At 36.9% G+C, this 15468-nt stretch overlaps 1 protein-coding gene across 1 annotated transcript in view; it reads left to right on the top strand.

Moving 5' to 3' along the window:
• The window catches only part of MAN1A2 (mannosidase alpha class 1A member 2), a 166346-nt gene extending 154869 nt beyond the window's left edge, over positions 1-11477 (top strand). Inside the window, exon 13 of the mRNA XM_059041343.2 lies at positions 6927-11477. Within this exon, the coding sequence (XP_058897326.1) occupies positions 6927-7059 (133 nt within the window). The 3' untranslated portion in view covers positions 7060-11477. The remainder of the gene's footprint in view (positions 1-6926) is intronic.
• Positions 11478-15468: the final 3991 nt, after the last annotated feature.

Raw genomic sequence — 15468 nt, forward strand, 5'->3', positions numbered from 1 at the left:
GACACCGAGGGGGGAAAGTGGCGGGGGGTGGGGGTGGTGTGATTAATTGGGAGATTGGGATTGACATGTATACACTGATGTGTATAAAATGGATGACTAATAAGAAAATAAATAAACATTTTTAAAAGAAAACATAAGCTCTTTGAAAGACATTTGAAAGGAAGTGAAGTAAAATGATGAAAAGTCAAGTCACAGACTGGAATCTTTGTAAAGTATATATCTGATAAAGGACTTGTTTCTAGGTTATATAATAAATTCTCAAAACTCAAGAATAAGATAATATGCAACCAGTTTAAAACCAGGCAAAAGGGTTAACAGATACGTCACTTATATCTTCAAAGAAGATGGAAGGATGGCACATAAGCTCATGAAAAAGTGCTCAACATCATTAGCATAAATTAAAGCTACAATGTGATACCACTACACGCCTATTAGAATGTCAGAATTTACCCACACCTGAAGATATGTCTCTTTAATTTCTGGAGTTTGGACTTTTTGTGTGGAGATACAATGCATGGAGCATCTTATAATTCTGAGGAGAAAGTCAAGAAAGTCATGGAGATTCTGATTACTGGGGAAAAAATTAGAAACAAAATCTCCTGCCTTTACAAATGTAGCAGAGAAAGAAAACATTTTTATTGTTGAATAAGCATTAAGCCAGACTACAGTTTCCATCACAGGCAGATTGCAAAGACAGAAAGAAATCTTACCTTTCTATATAACCGGGCAGATAACATCAGTTACATACATGTTCTGAAGATAAATGATAATTTATCCTTCTGTAAAAGTACAGTTGACTCTTTTTTTTTTCTTTTCTTTCTTTCTTTATTTTTTATTTATTTATTTTTGGCTGTGTTGGTCTTTGTTGCTGCATGTGGGCTTTCTCTAGTTGTGGCAAATGGGCTACTCTTCACTGCAGTGCGTGGGCTACTCATTGTGGTGGCTGTTGAGGAGCATGGGCTCTAGGCGCTTAGGCTTCAGTAGTTACGGCTTGCAGACTCTAGAGAACAGGCTCAGTAGTTGTGGCACATGGGCTTAGTTGTTCTGCAGCATGTGGGATCTTCCCGGACCAGGGCTCGAACCCATGTCCCCTGCATTGGCAGGCGGATTCTTAACCACTGTGCCACCAGGGAAGCCCTACAGTTGACTCGTGAGCAACACAGGTTTGAACTGCATGAGTTCACTTATACGTGGATATTTATCAATAGTAAATATTGGGTTGGCCAAAAAGTTCCTTCTGTTTTTAAGTAAAAATAAAAGACAGTTTTCATTTTCACCAATAACTTTATTGAACAGCATATTCACTGTTTTGTTCCACTACCTTCTGCCATTTTTCAGGCAGCTTCATAATTCCATCTTCCCAAAACTTTTAATCTTTTTTTTGAGCAAAGAACTATTCCAGGTGCCTTTTACAGTCTTCCAGGGAATTGAAATTTTTTTCATTAAGAGAATTTGTAAAGACCAAAGTAAATGGACATTGGAAGGTGCAATGTCTGGTGAATATGACGAATGAATCAGAACTTCCCAGCCAAGCTGTAACAATTTTTGCCTGGTCATCAAAGAAATATGCAGTCTTGGGTTATCATGATGCAGGATTATGCGTTTTCTGTTGACTAATTCCGGATGCTTTTAATCAAGTGCTGCTTTCAGTTGGTCTAATTGGGAGCAGTACTTGTTGGAATTAATCGTTTGGTTTTCCGGAAGGAGCTCATAATAGAGCTCCCTTCCAATCCACCATATAAACAACATCACCTTTGGATGAAGTCTAGCCTTTGGTGTGGTTGGTGGTGGTTCATTTCGCTTGTCCCACGATCTCTTCCATTCCACATTATTGTACAGTATCCACTTTTCATTGCCCATCACAGTTTGTTTTAAAAATGGAACATTTTCATGACATTTAAGTAGAGAATCAAATGTGGAAATGTGGTCAAGAAGTTTTTTTTCGTTTAACTTATGTGGAACCCAGATGTCAAAGTGATTAACATAACCAAGCTGGTGTAAATGATTTTCAACACTTGATTTGGCTATGTTGAGTATGTTGGCTATCTCCCACGTGGTATAACGTTGATTGTTATATTTCAGTTAATGTCTTGATTTGATTGTTATCAACTTCAACTGGTCTACCCAACCATGGAGCATTATCCAGCAAGAAATCTCCAACATGAAACTTCACAAACCGTTTTTGACATGTTTGATCCATCACAGCACCTTCTCCATACACTGCACAAATCTTTTTCTGTGTTTCAGTTGCGTTTTCATCTTTCTTGAAATGATAAAGCATATGCTGAAAATGTTGCTTTTTTCTTCAATCTTCAATATAAAAATGGCTACACAAAATTCACCAATTTTGATTTTTTTTTTAAAAATGCACGCTGATATGACAGCTGTCACAATACAATCTAACAAAATTGTTTTGAATGAAGTTAAAGACAACTAAGGGCTCCTAGAGCCATATTATGGAAAAATCCGAACAACCTTTTTGGCTAATCCAGTACTACCGTAGTATGCAGTCTGAGGTTGGTTGAATCCATGGATGTGGAGGAACTAGGAATACAGAGGACCCAGGGATACTGTACTCGAATTAACCCCCACGTAGTTTAGGGATCGGGGTACTTTCTTGACAACACCATTTGCTATACATGGTACATTTTAAATTCACATGGTGATTGGGGTGGCCATCTGTGTTAATTGCCTTTATCCAGTGGAAAATTAATACTTCTGTATTTATGACAAAGGGGTAATCAGAGCTTATTGAAAGGTACCTAAGCTAACCTCCCACAGTGACAGATTGGGGTGCTATCTTCCTTGATGTTTATATTTCAAAGGCACGGCTCCCAGGCCTTTTAAGAAAAACATTCCTGGATTGTAAAGCTGGCAAGAGGTTTACAAAGCTTTTTAAAAAATTTTACAGGGACTTCCCTGGTGGCGCAGTGGTTGAGAGTCTGCCTGCCGATGCAGGGGACAGGGGTTCGTGCCCTGGTCCGGGAGGATCCCACATGCCACAGAGCGGCTGGGCCCGTGAGCCATGGCCGCTGAGCCTGCGCGTCCGGAGCCTGTGCTCCGCAACGGGAGAGGCCACAACAGTGAGAGGCCTGCGTACTGCAAAAAAAAAGCATTTGAATCCACAATACACCCACATTTGTTTCAAAATTTTTTCTTCCCCACCCTTTCCCGCCAAAAAACAACTTTAAGCTTTGAGAAAAGATGTGGGGAAAGGCAGAGAGGGGCAGATCTTTTGGAGAGGTTAATAATTGTATATTTTAATGTATCATCTTTTAGAATATAATTTCCACTGTCTTTAATTTTATTTCTAACCAGTCTATTCTAAGACATTATTTAAACATTAGGAGTATAAATGAAATGGAAGGTTTAAGTAAATTATTTTTCAAACAATCTGAGGTTTTATTATGAGTTACTTATAGTCCCTAATGCAAGCCTTTAGCATTGTAACATCTATCCATAATACCCTGGACATTGCCACTGCTAGTTGTGAAAAAGAACAGACAAGTTGGCAAGGCTCATTTGATAAACATAAAGGATTAAGTAAAGAACATATTAGTTTGGTAGTTGGTTCTTTTAGCCTTACCATTTCTCCATAGACACTTAAATGTTTCTCCTCAGATTTTGTTGACTGTTCTTTCCGTAAAACTTTCCTATTTGGTGGTTACTGCCAACACTTACGTTGAGATGACTTCTGGCACCATCACCTCCTCTGAATGTCTTTGTAGATAAGAGAAAGATAAAAGAGATGTATGTAAAAAAAAAAAAAAAGAGAGATGTATGTGAGCAGCATTTAAAAATAGCTCTAAAAAGTCAGCATGACATCCAGTAAAACTGAAGTACTAAATAGCACCTTTTTATATACGTACAGGCCTTTGTCAATGCCATTTGTCATCTATTATATCTAACTTTGAACTATAGTTTTAAAGAATCCTTATTAGAGGAAAAAACATCTAATAATCTGATAGCTAATTTAGATTAGACTTCACTCAACTTTCACAGCAAAGATCACACTTCTCCAATTGTTCTATTTTTAAAATCCAAGTTAAAAATCTTAAATTTAAGTCAGTAGTAGTGTACCATGTCCTTGACATGAATTGTTTAGCTATATTACTGTACTTTTAAACATTTATTTTGTTATAAATTTTAAAATATATCTGAATATCTATAGTCTAGCCTCTGCTCTCTAGGGATTGTTTGACTCTCCAAGAAGTAGTTAGTCTTATTCCAAACCCCTGCTTAAGGTCCAGAGGTGTCCTAAGGAGGGTAGACATGGAAGTTGTATTAGTTTCCTAGGGCTGCCATAACAAATTACCACAAATTTGGTGGCATTACAGAAATTCTATTCTCTCACAGCTCTGGAGGCCAGAAGTCTGAAATCATTTTCTTCTGAAGGTGTTCCTTGGATGGTGGGAGCTTAACTTCAGTCTTTGCCTCTGCCTTCACATGACTTTCGTCCCTATATGTCTCTGGGTCCAAATCTCTCTCTCCTTTCTCTTGTAAAGGTAGAAGTCATTGGATTTAGGACCCATCCTAAATCCAGGATGATTTCCTCTTGAGATCCTTGACTAATTATATCCCCAAAGACCCTATTTCCAAATAAAGTCACATTCTGAGGCTCCAGATGGACATGAATTGGGAGGGTATGGGGACTGTTCAACCCACTACAGTAGTATTAAGATTATTTTTTAAATGATTGTTTAAAAATAATAATACCACTTTCTGTTATCTAAAACTTACACAATCACTATCTTACTGATTTTTATAACTTGTGTGTTTATGTGAGGTACTTCTATAGCATCCCCAATGGAAAGGAATCATTTTGCAGGAAACTGCATTTTCTCTCTATTCCTTCACTTACTTCTCTCCCAAATAGTGATGAGATTAGAATGAGCCTGATACATTTGCCCACATTTAACCAAGAGACATGGAACTGCACAGAACATAGCTCTCCTGGACATATTTGTTCCCTGAACACAAAGAGCTTGTGCTTCTGATCTCCATACAGTAAGCTGACCCATCAGAGTCTCCTGCTATGTGCATCCAAGTCTTTTCAGTTCTAGCTTCTCTGCCTATAACCTGGTGAATAAATCAGTCAAGCAGATCTCAAGGTCTAGGATCAAAGTGAAATTAGAAGCACTGTCACTCTCCATTCCAGCTTTACTAGTTATAAAGTTGATAAGCAACCCTCCTTTACCCCAGTGCTGTGTTTTTACTCTGTCATCCAGAACTATAACAGTAAGCAGAAAAGATATTAATGTGCCTATTTTACAAATTGGGCTTCCCTGGTGAGTGTTCCTTAGGTAACCAGATGGGACAAAGTGAACAGAAAGGTGCTTCTCCTTACAGAATGGCTTTCCTCTCTGTGTGGTGGAGTCACTCTTCATCTTCACACTCTGGGGGCGAGGATTCCCATGATTAAAAACTCCAAGGTCGGGGCTTCCCTGGTGATGCAGTGGTTGAGAGTCCGCCTGCCGATGCAGGGGACACAGGTTCGTGCCCTGGTCCAGGAAGATCCCACATGCCGCAGAGTGGCTGGGCCCGTGAGCCATGGCCACTGAGCCTGTGCATCTGGAGCCTGTGCTCCACAATGAGAGAGGCCACAACAGTGAGAGGCCCGCATACCACACACACAAAAAAAATTAAATAAATAAAATAAAATAAAGTAAGTTTAGCTAAAATATTGTAAAGGGATTCTTCACCAAAGCCTAGTAAGGCCCAGCCATTGCTAAGATCAAGAGTTAGAACCCAGATTTCCTGACTCTGTATAGCTGTTTCTTTAAGCTTACTTTGATGACCCTGTAATAGAATTTAGATTAGAATTTGCCCAATTATAGTATATAATATTCTTACCTATAATGGTAAGAATCATTTTGTAAACTATCAGTTTTAATTTCTAAGTTACCACTGTGGCCTGCAGTGTTTATGGAAAGGTATAAACATATGCCTTCATATAAACAATGCTATTACCTATTGGACTTCTCTGGTGGCACAGTGGTTAAGAATTTGCCTGCCAATGCGGGGGACATGGGTTTGAGCCCTGGCCCAGGGAGATCCCATATGCCACAGAGCAACTGAGCCTGCACTCTAGAGCCCGCAAGCCACAACTACTGGAGCCCGCATGCCCTAGAGCCCATATGCTGCAACTACTGACCACGCATGCTGCAACTACTGAAGCCCGCACACCTAGAGCCTGTGCTTCACAAAAAGAGAAGCCACTGCAATGAGAAGCCCACACACCACAACAAAGAGTAGCCCCCGCTCGCCACAACCAGGGAAAGCCCGTGCACAGCAGCAAAGACCCAATGCAGCCAAAAAACCGAAAAAACAATGCTATTACCTATTAAGCGAGACTAATTATTAAACCTCCTGTAAATCCATAATGTTTCTGAAACCTTTATTTAAGTTTGCATTACCTGCTCCAAGAACTGCAAAAACTAATGTATTAGGAGTATGTGAAAGTGCTTGCTGTGTCCAAATAATGTGCTTTACTTGTTCCTGCAGTGTTTATGAATAAATATAGATTAATTAATTTCTAGTTATACTATGAGGTCTCTAAGCTGCCAAAACATATGATTGACATTATATCTGATTTTTAAAAGAAGGTCTCTAAAAAAATTCTGAATTGGTTTGTTTTATGCCATTTTACAGTTTGTTGTTTTATGTGTTTCAGGCAGGTATATGGGATTTGCTTTTTAACTGCCTTATTTCAGAGGTCTAGTTGTTCATCTTACTGGATTTTCTTATGCACTCTTCTGGAATATTTTGTGTTTCTAATCATTTGAATGGATGAGGTTCATTTTCTGGTGTGTTTTTCATCAAAGCTGCTCAAAATAGGTCATGGGTGTCCTCTGCCATTATAACTGAGATCACTTGATCTTCTTGTTGAATTCTAATTGAAACTTATTTTCTCCTTTTATTTTCAGATACTTGTATCTTCTGTTCTCCAGTGATGACCTTTTACCTTTAGACCACTGGGTATTTAATACAGAGGCTCACCCTCTGCCTGTGTTACATTTAGCCAATACCACACTTTCAAGAAATCCTGCTGTTCGATGAAAGCAGCTCCAGAAAGACCATTCTCACCTGTGTTTTGTTTACATGGACCACTACAGAAATTAGTCTGGAGAGGGGCCTTTTGAAAACCTGGACCTCTTAAGTCAACATGGCAGGGTGAAACGTGACTATTCCCCGCAAGACTTTTCAACTTGTAGATGTTTCAACTTTGAAATGATTCCATTTTATACCTGACCAAAACATATTCTGGTGTGTGTAGGACAGAGACCTGATGTGCTTTGATTCTTAATGAGATGGTCACGTGAGAAATCATGCCTGTTACTGCTTATTGCTTTTAGAGTCCTGGAATCTGAAGGCTAGATTTCCTGAGAATAAGCCAAGAATGTGGAGCACCTTTCAGGAGTTGGAGATGGCCTTTGGAACCAATTATATATTTGTTTCCTCCCAAAGTGGAGCAGCTCTCAAGTCAAAATATTTACACATTGTTTATCCCTTTTTTCTCCATTTTTAATAACAGAATGAATTAAAATAAATAAGAACAAAAGAACAGTGTAACTGCATCAGCAACAAGAAGACTGAAAAAGGAAACAGAATACCTATCCCTGTCTGAATTTTCAAGTTTCGTATTAGATGACCAGACTGGCAACCATTTCAAATCTCAGTCTATCTATTCCATTGAAATTCCTTGGTTAAATTTGTTTTCTCTGGAGTCATGATCTCACAAAGAATACTCTTCAAGTCTTTGTCTCCATATGGAATCATTGAAACTGCTATTTATCATAACCACTACTTACGAGCCTGGGTTTGGGATTTTGTGCATGTTGTTCAGTCTAGTGTTGGTAGCATGACAAAAAGTGGGGAAAATGCCGCAGTTTGTTGCCTTGAAACCTGTTCTAAGAGAAAGCCTTGGTTTTGTTGGTAGGAGATTATTTTTCCAAAGCAGCAAATCTACCAAGTAAATTTTATCTACTTTAACCTCATTATAAACTTAGTAAAATCCCTCAATTTACAACTCTCTTTATGTGGCTTGGCAAAATTCACTATACTGTCATGCAGCTCTGAATTTACCTTGATGAGGCAAATTACTTTTACAATTTACTAAATCAAAAACAAAATATAGTGAAACTTCCTTAATTATTTTTGGGACAGGGGATCCTTTATTATCCCATTAGATGAGGGAGCTTTTCACAAATATTTTATGTAAAAAATAAATTCAACTTTTTTTTCTCCAAGGGTATTTACAGAAATTCAAAGAATTAATCAGAATAGCTTCAAAATAATTTTTAGTGATTAAATGTGGTATAATTAATTATATTATGCTAAACATGGGATATATCTAAGGGGCTTTCTCTTACCATCAATAGATTTTGCAATATTTCTTTTTAAAGAAATTATGATTTCTCTATATTGGGAGGGGAATAATTTAAATTTTATCAAGAACTGTAAGATAAATATCTAAGACAATAAATTTTCTGTCCCTTGAATTTATGTCGCAGTGCAAGACACTTTTTCTTCCTTACCTTTAATACAGACAGCTTCCATTGACAGTAATAGTTGGGAGTAGTATTATTAGTCTAGTATTTACTCTGAATTTGAAGATTTCATGAAACAGTGTGCAGGAAGCCCACCTTAGAGTTCTGAAGGCTTATTTTCTTATTTTGTTTACTCTTTTATTAGGATGTGGTAGATTTAAATTGGAAAAAGATTTAATAAATTAATATAATTAAATATTTTTTAAGGGTGATCATCTTATATCACACATAGTCAAGCAGTCCTCAGTTCAGCAAATGATCCATAAATGATAACCACCTCAAGATTTTCAGTATACATAGAAAGTAAGGATGTAGAGCCAGTTGCATTATTTAAATCTTTAGGAGAGTTAAATTTTAGTACATATTTTGAGACCATAATACCTTTTACTAGTTGAAAAATTAAAATTTTTAAATGAAAAGTATAGATGACTAACTTTAGAAGAGAAAGGGGAAAGTATTTTGTTCTCAAAAAATGTTAGCTTTCCTCCTAAAAATAGCAGAAGCCCACTTATGAGTCACTAAAAAGAATGAAAAACTTGACTTGGCAAAAGACCCAGAATAGCTGTAGAGCTGGCAGTGAACCCTCCCTCACTTCGTTTAGAAGAATGCTGAGTAAAGGGGCCTTCTTGGTTCCCCAAGAACTTCTCAAGGAATGAGAAGACAGAACCCCTGCCCCAAGTGCTCTGTTTGTGTTTCTCGGATGACTGGAGCTCGGGAAAAAAGTGTACAGGCATGGCCAGTTCTGGTACAAGCAAAAAGCTTGAGGGGGACAAAGGAAGAGTCTTCTTCATCATCTCCCTACCTTCCTTGTGAGAAGACTAGAGCTTATGAGTATGCTTCCTTTTTTGTTGTTTTTTCTTTTCTGAATACCAAAGGCAATTAAATTTAAGTCAGCTACAAATGACTTGCCAGTGTCATGTTTTATTTTTGTTATAGATTAAAAAAATTATTTTCTCCAATATCCATCCTTATTCCATAGTATCCCATATTCTGCTTAGTTTCCAAGAACATACTTTACTTTGTTCTGTCCTTTACAGTCCTTTGCATTTTGTAGACCTTATTACTCAGGTTAAATACTCATTACATTTATAAGACCTTCTGCAAAGAGCCCAGAAATGCTCCTTTCCAGGTGCCTCCTCAAAAGCAGACACATTACTTCGTGCCTTCGGCACAGATGTGCAGGGTAGATAGATCATTTGGTATATGAGAAAAAAGAATAGAGATGCTGAACACCCCCTCTACCTTCTATATTTATTTTTCTTTTAGAGTTTTAGGATCATACTTTTTGGTTCAAACCAGTATAAAGTTGTTAAAACCAAGAGAATGTGGTCCCAATCAAAAAGAAGTCTTGGTGCAGAAAAGTAAGTACCCAGTCACAGGGTTCTTACTTTCTTGTGGGTTGCACAGATGTGCTGTTTTATGTCTCTCTGACACCAACTTATTCTTGTCTTTGAGCAGATGTTTATATGTAAAAGCAAAACCTGGATATTGAAGGAATATATTCCTTCTGTGGAATATTGACCCTGATTCTCTATGATGTCTTGTAGGACAACCCAGGTCTTCACTTGGTAGATTTTAACCAAGCAGTTTAAAATTTGATCATTAACTTCTCATCTCCATTCTCCATTGCCAAAGTCTTTGTCAAAACTACAAATTTGTTGCTAAACTGTTGTGCTTGCCATTCTCATCATGGAGTTTCTCCTTAGGCCTGGATTTCTTTGAATGAATGAGTGAGTGAATGAGAGGGTGAGTGAATAAACACAGGGTACCTATTATGTGCCAAGCGTTGTGCTAGGTACTTTCAAGTATTAGAACATTTTGTGATTCCAGTGGCATTTTCTGTATAAGAGTTGTTCATACCGTTTTAAGTGTTTTCCAGTATGATTCATGTTACAAAATCCTTAATTTTGTATTTCATTTAAATTAAATAAGGAAAGAAATGGTTTATAATATATTTTAAACAATGTGTTACTATATAATACTAACAGCTATAATTGTAGTTAATAACTAAAGTCTCTTGGAAAATGTCAAGGAAATAGTTGATTTCTGATGCAACTTTAACTAAAATATCTACTTTAGAAATAAAAACATTCTTATTTTGCTATTATCACTTTAACTACGTAATTAAAAGTTAATGTTTTATAGAAATGCTGGTTATTTTATATTCAAAAATTTTGTCACATAATTCATGGTAAAATTTGCAGTTGTGAATTGTTCATGCTCTGCTATGGTTCCTAGTAATGGTCCCATGCTGTTAAATATAAAGAAAAATATACTGAAATATTTCCGAGTTGCTAATAACAGTTCCTAGTAATGGTATCTTGAGTTCTTATTTTTCTTTAGGTTTCCTTACCCACTAATTGGCTAGCTCATATTTTATCCACTCTTTACGTAGATACATACATAAATACAGTTGTACGCAGAGATTTTTTAATACTGTCTCTGTCTGCTAATTAACAAACACGGTTGTTAACGCGTTTTGGCTGCACAAATTCTAAGCAGAATATTTGAGGAACCAAATATGTTCTGGAGATATTTTAATGTACTTACTTGGTTCAGGAACGTTGGTGAAGATGGTTTTCTTTTCCTTCAGCTCATTCAGATCACACTCTTTGTGATCTATAATGGATCAGCAAGCTTCCTCCAGAGGGCTAGATGATAAATATTTTAGGCTTTGTGAGCCATGCAGTCTCTATCTTTACTACTCAGTTCTGCTGTTGAACTGTGAAAACAAGTATAGACAATATATAAAGGAAGGGCTGTGGCTGTGTTCCAATAAAACTTTATTTACAAAAACATGGAGGGCTAGATTTAGCCCATGGATCATAGTTGTTAACCCTTGATCCCAATTTAAATTTGTATAAGACCCTATAATCTTTGATATGCATCTTTTATCTGTGTTTTGAGTACATAATTCATTTTTAAAGCAAAAAAAAAAGATGTGTGTATGTATGATTGTATGTATCAGTGTAACCTAAAGCTATATATTTTGTTGTCTTGAAAACAGCTATACTCTACTGGAGTCTGTTCAGGTTTCAATATGGTACAACTGTCTTGAAAGAGGCATTTTTTTGTTCATGAGGTATGCTATCAGCCCTTATCCTTGCCTTGTCATTTAATGCCACAATTCCAGAGTCTGTGTAAAAGGAAGGGTCTCTGTGGTGTCAAAATAGTATATTTGCTCCAAGTTCTGCCTGCTCATTGACCTTTGGACCAACGACTCTGGATTGCTGGAGCTGCAAAAATTCCTCCACTTGAATACTCGTAGAGCCCTATGACAAGAATATGATAGAATTTCTGACCTTTGTGCTAAAGAAACCAATCTCTTGGAAAAATTTTAAGCAGCCGGAAAAATAGGTTATGTGCTTCAGTTGCCATTTGGCAACCACTATTACTTTTTTAGAGTGCAGAAAGGTACTGCCCTTATTACCTCTACAACAGCCTAAATCTGAGGAGTGCAGAGAAAAGATGTATCCAAAAGAAGAGTTCCCCTTCCTCTTCTTGCACTTGCCTCAAATTCTTTTCAAGTCAATAGCATTATTTCAGAATGTCAGTGTGCATCATATTTAAATTAAAGCATCCTCAGCCTTAGCCTTTTAACTGTTTAACAACTAATCCATTTTAAACTTTGAGCACAGCAGAACTCATGAAATTACACGACACCATATTGCTAGTATGTATGTATGTACATTGCAGTGCACCAATCATCCTGATAATAGCTTTTTCACGAAGAAGTTTATCAAATATTTCATTGTATTTGGAAATTCTAGAGGAGGGGAAGCCTGTACTCAGAGTGATAGGGGAGCACATGTTATAAATGAGCTACCTTTCTAGGTCCAGCATACTATACAGATGGCTTCAGCTCAGTGTGAACGTTAAGTGTGAGTACACAAACACACCCACATACATACATGTTAATATGCAGAGGATTTTAAACAATTTGAACGCTACAGAATTCTACTGCAAATTGCATACCAGAAAACTCCATGGAGATAAGCTCAGCTCTTCTTTTGAAAAGTTATTTTTTAGAAAACTTAGAAATTAGTTTTTGTTTGGATTAACTGAATAAAGCATCCCCAATTTTAATACTGGATTTGGAAGTTGAAATGCCGTTCCTCAATCTTACTGGTCTCAAATTCAGTAGTATAATTTTTCCCTAAACTAATAAGAGGGGCAAGTATAACCTCCTAAATCGGTACCCACTGGCCACTCCTGAACTGATTTCCAGTTATGTCCTCCATATGTAATTTTTATAAATTAAAGGTAGTATTGTATATTAAAGATTAAATAAAGATGTTCTTTAAGTGAAAAGTCTGTTTAGCCTTCATTTATACCCAGGATGACAATACAGTTCAATCTTCTTGTTTTCAGAACAACTTTGGCTTTTACAGTAACTGGTAATCTTCAGTCTCCCACATTCAGAGAGTATTTCTTTTGGTTCAGCTAATCTTCACATTCCTTGATGTTATAGAAAGATGAAGAGATTACTTAAAGGGTAATTTTCATGCCATCTGATTTTAAGAAAACAAACTATAGGCCTGTGTGACAATCTTATAGTATGACTGTGCCTGTTATCTCTAAGACCTAGTCTAATCCAACCTCTGAGACCATCAAGCTTAAAAATTGCCTTGGGACTTCCCTGGTAGCACAGTGGATAGGACTCCGCACTCTCAATGCAGGGGACCCAGGTTCTACCCCTGGTCAGGGAACTAGATCCCACTAGATCTTAATTGTGCATGCCGCAATTAAGAGTTCGCATGCTGCAACTAAGGAGCCTGAGTGCTGCAAATAAGACCCGGTGCAACCAAATAAATAATAAGTAAATAAATATTTTTTAAAATTGCCTTAGTCACTGGATCTCATTCTGCCACATTAAAATCTGACCTGACCCTAAGCATTCTTAAGTGATTCTTGAGCAAAAATAGGCCTAAGGGGCTTGAGGAATAGGATCAGCTAAACTATAGGTAGTGGTTTAATCTATTGATACTGTAAAGCACAGGATATTTAAAACTCTGTACCCATGGAGTGTCAAATAGGGTAGTAGTAAAGCCCAAAATAACAACCAATTTACATCATTGAGGTCTGCTTCTTCCTGGCACAGTAGATTTTAACTTGATCAAAATTTTAAACTAGGAAATTTAAATTATAGATGTATCAAAATTAATTATGGACTTATCTTTTCAGAAGCAACTAAAACAGGACCAGATAAAAGAATAAGATCTCTGAGTGACTGTAATGTGATAAAATCTGGGCCTCTGTCTGCCAGTTATCTGAAATTTTCGTCATTATTTTATTGGGTTACAAAACACTGTCAACATGCAAATAGCAATCATGTTAAGAGTATGGGTTCATGGAAACAGTAAATTGGTGATTGCCAGGGCCTGGTGGGTGGGGAAGATGGGGAGATGTTGGTCAAAGGGTACAAACTTCCATTTGTAAGATAAACAAGTTCTAGGGATGTAATGTGCAGTATGATGGCTCTAGTTAACACTATCGTATACTAGAAAGTTGCTAAGAGTAGGTATTAAATGTTCTCACCATACACACTCCAAAAACGTATGTGAGGTGATGAATGTGTTAACTAACCTTATTGTAATCATTGTACAATACATACATATATCAAATCATATACACCTTCAATCTACATCATGTTATGCCAATTGTATCTCAGTAAGGCTGTAAAAAAAAAAAAAAAAAAGATTGCGAGTTCAGATGGTGAGAGACTGTACCTTGTTAGCTGACCTAACAAATTTCGTAATTTTTTTGTGTGATAAAATATAACTTAAAATTTTCTATTTTAACCATATTTGTGTACAACCCAGTGGCATTAATAATTACATTAGGGCTTCCCTGGTGGCACAGTGGTTGAGAGTCCGCCTGCCGATGCAGGGGACACGGGTTCGTGCCCTGGTCCGGGAAGATCCCACGTGCCGCGGAGCGGCTGGGTCCGTGAGCCATGGCCGCTGAGCCTGCGCGTCCGGAGCCTGTGCTCCGCAATGGGAGAGGCCACAGCAGTGAGAGGCCCGCGTACCAAAAAAAAAAAAAAAAAAAAGAAATTACATTAACAATGTTGTGCAACCAACATCACTATCTATTTCCAAAACTTTTTCATCACTGCAAACAATCTCTGTAACCATTAAGCAATAATTCTCCATTCTCTCCTTCCCTCAAGAAAATTTCAATTTCTTAACCCGAAGAAAATCTTAATTTTTTTGTCTGTAAAAGGAAGATAATACCGAATTTTTAGGAGAACTAAATAAGAAAAAATCCATGTACTGGACTGAAATTAGCTCACAAACAGCAAATAGTTGCTGTTTTTTAAATTATTTTCATTAGTAGCAGATTGGAGTAAAAATTCCAAAAGAAATAGAAAAGAATTAATAAAGAGGGGAAAGGCAGTAAAGAACCAAGAAAATTATGTAGTTCTACCTCCTTGTTTTATATGTAAGGAAATTGAAACAAAAGGGCATAAAGTGAAGGCATTAGATGATTTCTAAAGTGGTTTTGCAGTTTTCATCATTCATGACTTCATGAAGTGTTTCATGCAGTTTTGTTATTGTTATTAGTGACATGCAAATATATTAATATATATGAACTAATCAGTTTAAAAACTGTACAGTAGAAGTTACTTTTTGTTAAAACACGTACACAACACCAACAAATAAATACACTGAAAGTTAACAGCAATTATCTTTCTTTGGCAAGGATATAAGAGAATTACTTTTTGCCATTTGCTTTTTTAAATTAACTTTATTGAGGTATGATTTACATAAAATAAAACTTTCCCATTGTAAGTGGGAATATCGGTGATGTTTAGTGAGCTACACAACCCTCCCACAATCCACAAAGATCCTGCATGCCCATTGGCAGATGGTTTCTGTTCCTATCCCAGCCCTTGGCAACCACTAATCTGCGTTTT

Source organism: Kogia breviceps, chromosome 1 (genome assembly GCF_026419965.1).
Source record: "Kogia breviceps isolate mKogBre1 chromosome 1, mKogBre1 haplotype 1, whole genome shotgun sequence".
NCBI classification, from domain to species: domain Eukaryota; kingdom Metazoa; phylum Chordata; class Mammalia; order Artiodactyla; family Physeteridae; genus Kogia; species Kogia breviceps.